This window comes from Podarcis pityusensis (assembly GCF_964106645.2).
Source record: "Podarcis pityusensis genome assembly, chromosome: Z".
NCBI lineage: Eukaryota > Metazoa > Chordata > Lepidosauria > Squamata > Lacertidae > Podarcis > Podarcis pityusensis.
In genome coordinates, this window is record NC_138044.1 from 350,009 (window position 1) to 357,508 (window position 7,500).

The window sequence follows — 7,500 nt, forward strand, 5'->3', positions numbered from 1 at the left end:
TCTTTCCTTCCTCCTTCCCTCCCTCAATCCCCGCCCCCTAACCCCGCCCCCTCTAACCCCGCCCCTTCCTCCCTACAGGTCGTCTGCCGCCATTACCGCCCCTTCCTTCCTTCCTTCCTTCCTTCCCTCCCTCCCTCCCTCCTTCTTTCCCTCCTTCCTTCCTTCCTTCCTTCCCTCCCTCCCTCCCTCCTTCCTTCCTCCCTTCTTTTTCTCCTTCCTTCCTTCCTTCTTTCCTTCCTTCATCCCTCCCTCGTTCCTCCTCCTTTCCTTCCTTCCTTCCTTCCTTCCTTCCTTCCTTCCCTCATTGCTACTTTCCTTCCTTCCCTCCCTTTCCTCCCTTCTTTTTCTCCTTCCTTCCTTCCTCCCTTCTTTCCTCCTTCCTTCCCTCCTTTCCTTCCTCCTTCCTTCCTTCTTTCCTTCCTCCTTCCCTCCCTCAATCCCCGCCCCATAACCCCGCCCCCTCTAACCCCGCCCCTTCCTCCCCACAGGTCGTCTGCCGCCATTACCGCCCCGCCCTTCTGCCCCCCGACATGTGGGGCGTGCGCCGCTACCTGCAAGCCGCCCGGGGGGCCAAGGAATTCCGCTTCTCCTGCCCCACTGATCTCGAGATTCTCCAGGCCTACCGGCAAGTCGTCCGGCCCATGTAGGGGGCTGCCCCACGGCGGGCCCCACAACTCGGGGGGCTGGTGGGGGCCGGTTCTCCCAGTTGGGGGGCACAAGGAGGGGGTCTGGGTGGGGGATACCATTGGTGTGTTCGGCCCCCTTACTTGGGGGGTGGAGGATGGGGTGGTGGGGACTATTGGTGTGGCTGGACCCCTAACTTGGGGGGCAGGAGGATGGGGTCCTGGGGGGACAGGGACCCTCAGTGGGGCTGGTCATCCAACTTGGGGGGCAGAAGGATGGGGTCAGGGCAGGGGATACCAATGGTGGGGCTGGACCCCCAACTTGGGGGGCAGTCCAGGAGCACACGGGGTGCCCCACAACTCGGGGGGCTGGAGGATGGGGTCTGGGTGGGGGATGCCATTGGTGGGGCTGGACCCCCAATTTGGGGGCTCAAGGAGGGGATCCCAGGATCACGTGGGGTGCCCCACAACTTGGGGGGCTTGAGGACGGAGACCCCTGGTGGGGCTGGTTATCCCAGTTGGGGGGCACAAGGAGGGGGTATGCCATTGGTGGGGCTGGACCTCCAACTTGGGGGCTCAAGGCGGGGATCCCAGGATCACGTGGGGTGCCCCACAACTTGGGGGGCTCACAACTAGCAGGGGGTCTGGGCGGTGGAGAACACTGGTGGGGCTGGACCCCTAACTTGGGGGTCACAAGGATGGGGTCCCAAGGGTGGAGACACCTAGTGCGGCCGGTCCCCCAAGTTGTGGGGCACAAGGATGGGGTCCCAGGATCACATGGGGTGCCCCACAAGTCGGGGGGCTGTAGGACGGGGGCCTGGTGGGGTGGAGACTCCTAGTGTGGCCGGTCCCCCAACTTGGGGGGCAGAAGGAGGGGGTCTGGGTGCGGGATACCACTGGTGTGGTCGGTCCCCTAACATGGGGGGCACAAGGATGGGGTGGTGGGGACTATTGGTGTGGCTGGACCCCCAACTTGGGGGGCAGAAGGATGGGGTCAGGGCAGGGGATACCACTGGTGGGACTGGACCCCCAACTTGGGGGGTAGTCCAGGATCACACGGGGTGCCCCACAACTCGGGGGGCTGGAGGACGGGGTCCTGGGGGGACAGGGACCCTCAGTGGGGCCGGTCATCCAACTTGGGGGCAGAAGGATGGGGTCAGGGCAGGGGATACCAATGGTGGGGCTGGACCCCCAACTTGGGGGGCAGTCCAGGATCACACGGGGTGCCCCACAACTCGGGGGGCTGGAGGATACCACTGGTGTGGTCGGTCCCCTAACATGGGGGGCACAAGGATGGGGTAGTGGGGACTATTGGTGTGGCTGGACCCCTAACTTGGGGGGCTGGAGACCAACGGTGTGGCCAGACCCCCAACTTGGGGGCACAAGGACAGGGTCCCAGGATCACATGGGGTGCCCCACAACCTGGGGGTTTGAGGACGGGGTCCTGGTGGGGCAGAGACCCTCGTCCCCCAACTTGGGGGGCACAAGGACGGGACCCCGACGATGGCGACCCACAGCGTGGCCATCCCCCAACCTGGGGGGCTCAAGGACGGGACCCCAGCAGCAGTGACCCCCAACTACGGAGACCCCTGGTGTGGCTGGCCCCCCAACTTGGGGGGCTCAAGGATGGGATCCCAGCAGTGGCGACCCACAGCATGGCCAGTCCCCCAACTTGGGGGGCTCAAGGACGGGATCCCAGCAGTGGCGACCCACAGCATGGCCAGTCCCCCAACTTGGGGGGCTCAAGGATGGGATCCCAGCAGTGGCGACCCACACATGGCCAGTCCCCCAACTTGGGGGGCTCAAGGATGGGATCCCAGCAGTGGCGACCCACAGCATGGCCAGTCCCCCAACCTGGGGGTCTCAAGGACGGGACCCCAGCAGCAGTGACCCCCAACTACGGAGACCCCTGGTGTGGCCGGCCCCCCAACTTGGGGGGCTCGAGGATGGGATCCCAGCAGTGGCGACCCACAGCATGGCCAGTCCCCCAACCTGGGGGGCTGAAGGACAGGACCCCAGCAGCAGTGACCCCCAACTACGGAGACCCCTGGTGTGGCTGGCCCCCCAACTTGGGGGGCTCAAGGATGGGATCCCAGCAGTGGCGACCCACAGCATGGCCAGTCCCCCAACTTGGGGGGCTCAAGGACGGGATCCCAGCAGTGGCGACCCACACATGGCCAGTCCCCCAACTTGGGGGGCTCAAGGATGGGATCCCAGCAGTGGCGACCCACAGCATGGCCAGTCCCCCAACCTGGGGGTCTCAAGGACGGGACCCCAGCAGCAGTGACCCCCAACTACGGAGACCCCTGGTGTGGCCGGCCCCCCAACTTGGGGGGCTCGAGGATGGGATCCCAGCAGTGGCGACCCACAGCATGGCCAGTCCCCCAACCTGGGGGGCTGAAGGACAGGACCCCAGCAGCAGTGACCCCCAACTACGGAGACCCCTGGTGTGGCCGGCCCCCCAACTTGGGGGGCTCGAGGATGGGATCCCAGCAGTGGCGACCCACAGCATGGCCAGCCCCCCAACTTGGGGGGCTCAAGAACAGGACCCTCCCCTATTGCAGCCCCATTCGGACCCCCAAGTCACCCCACCTCGGACCCCCAAGCGCCCCGACCCCCAAGTGGGCCGAAATGGGACCCCGACCCCCCACTTGGGGGTCTAGACGGGAGAATTCCCCCCACAGATACCCCCACTCCCGGCGGCCATCTTGGACCAGACCCCCAAGGAACCTCCCCTTCCGACCCCCAAGTTGGGGGGCCAATCAGAGCCGCCCTAGACATCTGGTCCAGCCCCCCAAGTGCTGGCCATTAATTAACCTGTTAGCTGCCATATTATATTATGTTATATTATATTATATTATATTATATTATATTATATTATATTATATTATATTATATTATATTATATTTTATATCATATTATATTATATAAAATACTATTATTATTATATTTATATTATATTATATTATATTATATTATATTATTATAATATTTTTGCCGATTTTGTTCTTTTTCCTTTTGCTTTTCGATGATAATTTTATTTTTCTGTAATCATTTAATAATCATGTCCTTTAATTGAATAATTTTCCTGTAATCATTTAATAATCATGTCCTTTAATACTGTAATTGAATAATTGAATAATTGAATTGAATAATCGAATTGAATAATTGAATAATTGAATAACTGAATACTTGAATAATTGAATTGAATAATTGAATAATTCCTGTAATAATTGAATAATCATGTACTTTATTACTTTAATAATTTTCCTGTAATAATTGAATAATCATGTACTTTAATTGAATAATTTTACTGTAATCATTGAATAATCATGTACTTTAATACTGTAATTGAATAATTGAATAATTGAATAATTGAATTGAATAATCGAATTGAATAATTGAACAATTGAATAATTGAATTGAATAATTGAATAATTCCTGTAATAATTTAATAATCATGTCCTTTAATTGAATAATTTTCCTGTAATCATTGAATAATCATGTACTTTAATACTGTAATTGAATAACTGAATAATTGAATTGAATAATTGAATAATTTAATAATTTAATAATTGAATTGAATAACTGAATAATTCCTGTAATAATTGAATAATCATGTTCTTTAATTTAATAATTTTACTGTAATCATTTAATAATCATGTACTTTAATACTGTAACTGAATAATTGAATAATTGAATTGAAGAATTGAAGAATTGAAGAACTGAATAATTGAATTGAATAATTCCTGTAATAATTGAATAATCATGTACTTTATTACTTTAATAATTTTCCTGTAATCATTGAATAATCATGTTCTTTAATTTAATAATTTTACTGTAATCATTTAATAATCATGTACTTTAATACTGTAACTGAATAATTGAATAATTGAATTGAAGAATTGAAGAATTGAAGAACTGAATAATTGAATTGAATAATTCCTGTAATAATTGAATAATCATGTACTTTATTACTTTAATAATTTTCCTGTAATAATTGAATAATCATGTCCTTTAATTGAATCATTTTCCTGTAATAATTGAAGAATCATGTACTTTAATACTGTAATTGAATAATTGAATAATTGAATTGAATAATTATTGAATGATTGAATAATTGAATAATTGAATTGAATAATTGAATAATTCCTGTAATAATTGAATAATCATGTCCTTTAATTCTTTAATCATTTTCCTGTAATAATTTAATAATCATGTCCTTTAACTGAATAATTTTACTGTAATCATTTAATAATCATGTACTTTAATACTGTAATTGAATAATTGAATAATTGAATAACTGAATAATTGAATTGAATAATTGAATAATTGAATTGAATAATTGAATAATTCCTGTAATAATTGAATCATCATGTCCTTTAATACTGTAATTGAATCATTTTCCTGTAATAAATTAATAATCATGTACTTTAATTCTTTAATCATTTTCCTAGAATAATTGAATAATCATGTACTTTAATTCTTTAATCATTTTCCTGTAATCATTGAATAATCATGTACTTTATTACTTTAATAGTTTTCCTGTAATAATTGAATAATCATGTACTTGAATACTGTAATTGAATAATTGAATAATTGAATTGAATAATTGAATAATTCCTGTAATAATTGAATAATCATGTCCTTTAATACTGTAATTGAATCATTTTCCTGTAATAAATTAATAATCATGTACTTTAGTTCTTTAATCATTTTCCTGTAAGAATTGAATAATCATGTACTTTAATTGAATAATTTTCCTGTAATAATTTAATAATCATGTAGTTTATTACTTTAATAATTTTCCTGTAATAATTGAATAATCATGTATTTTAATTGAATAATTTTCCTGTAATCATTTAATAATCATGTACTTTAATACTGTAACTGAATAATTGAATAATTGAATTGAATAATTATTGAATAATTGAATTGAATAATTCCTGTAATAATTGAATAATCATGTCCTTTAATACTGTAATTGAATCATTTTCCTGTAATAAATTAATAATCATGTCCTTTAATTCTTTAATCATTTTCCTTTAATAATTGAATAATCATGTACTTTAATTGAACCATTTTCTTGTAATAATTGAATAATCATGTACTTTAATAATTTTCCTGTAATAATTGAATAATCATGTACCTGAATACTTTAATAAGTATTTAATAATCAAATAAATATGGAATAAATATGGAAATCATATGGAAATTTATTCGCGTTCCGGAGGCAAAACTCGAGGGGAAAATAAATCAAGATATTATATTATATGATATAATATAATTGAAATTCAGAAATAAAATTAATAATAGCAAGAATAATTAATAATAATAATAATTAAAAACACAGGGATTCAGGCGTCTTCGAAATCTACGCCGGTCGGAGTCTTCTTGCTAGGAAGAGAAATAATGATCATATTAAATTAAAATAAAATGAATAATAATATTTAATAATATGAATAAAATATCGATAATAATCATCGAAATAAAATAATAATATATCATAATTCATTATCTAAAGAAAATAGTATTGTTAATCATCATGATAAAATAAAATGAATATATCTAAAATAATAATATAATAATAATAATATATAATAATTAATTATCTCAATAAAATAGTATTGTTAATTATCATGATAAAATAAAATGAATATATCTAAAATAATATAATAATAATAATATATAATAATTAATTATCTCAATAAAATAGTATTGTTAATTATCAGGATAAAATAAAATGAATATATCTAAAATATCGATAATGATTATCATCAAAATAAAATAGTAGTAATAATATTTAGTGATAACTAATAATACAAAGAACATAATATTGATAATTCTCACGAGAAAATGAAAATAAAATATCGATAATAATGATCATCCAAATAAACATAATAATTAATAATAATAATTAATAATATAAATAATTCTCACGAGAAAATGAAAATAAAATGAATAATAATATATAATCATATACATAAAATATTGATGATAATTTTCAAAATAAAATAATAATGAGTCACTCTGGACTCATTAATTACCGGACGAATCCAGGAAAAAACATATAATAATTCATAATAATAATATTGATAATAATTCTAATCCAATGAAGAGAAAATTAATGATCCTCATCTATAATTCATCATAATAACAATTGATAATAATGATCACAATATAACAATAAAAAATAAAATGATTGATTGGCGGCTGTCACTCTGGACTCATTAATTACCGGACGAATCCAGGAAAAAACATATAATAATTCATAATAATAATATTGATAATAATTCTAATCCAATGAAGATAAAATTAATCATCCTCATATATAATTTATCATCATAATAATTGATAATAATGATAACAATATAACAATAAAAAATAAAATAATTGATTGGCGGCTGTCACTCTGGACTCATTAATTACTGGACGAATCCAGGAAAATACATATAATAATTCATAATAATAATATAAATAAAATAAAATAAAATAAAATAATCTTGATAATAATTCTAATCCAATGAAGATAAAATTAATAATCCTCATATATAATTCATAATAATAATAATTGATAATAATGATAAAACATATAATAATTCATAATAATAATCTTGATAATAATTCTAATCCAATGAAGATAAAATTAATAACCCTCATCTATAATTCATAATAATAATTGATAATAACGATAACAATATAACAATAAAAAATAAAATAATTGATTGGCGGCTGTCACTCCGGACTCATTAATTACCGGACGAATCCAGGATTAATTAGCGACTCTCCGGGGATCTTCCTCTTGCCGGATCCAGTCCTGATCCTTGCCGGATCTGGAAGCGGGAGAAGAATCCGGAATTTCCAAAGCTGGCTCCG

The 7,500-nt window shown here is 40.8% G+C and overlaps 2 protein-coding genes across 2 annotated transcripts in view; both read right to left on the bottom strand.

The window, feature by feature from the left end:
* Window positions 1-503, bottom strand: part of GLE1 (GLE1 RNA export mediator) — a gene marked incomplete at its 5' end in the record, with an annotated part of 24,262 nt that extends 23,759 nt beyond the window's left edge. The window contains one exon of the mRNA XM_080991220.1: window positions 468-503. Coding sequence (XP_080847346.1) covers window positions 468-503 — 36 coding nt within the window. The remainder of the gene's footprint in view (window positions 1-467) is intronic.
* A 5,321-nt stretch (window positions 504-5,824) lies between these two features.
* Window positions 5,825-7,500, bottom strand: part of PAXX (PAXX non-homologous end joining factor) — a 35,861-nt gene continuing 34,185 nt past the window's right edge. The window contains exons 6-7 of the mRNA XM_080990712.1: window positions 7,382-7,457; window positions 5,825-6,021 (exon numbers count right to left, since the gene is read on the bottom strand). Of these exons, the coding sequence (XP_080846838.1) occupies window positions 5,982-6,021; window positions 7,382-7,457 (116 nt within the window). The 3' untranslated portion in view covers window positions 5,825-5,981. The remainder of the gene's footprint in view (window positions 6,022-7,381; window positions 7,458-7,500) is intronic.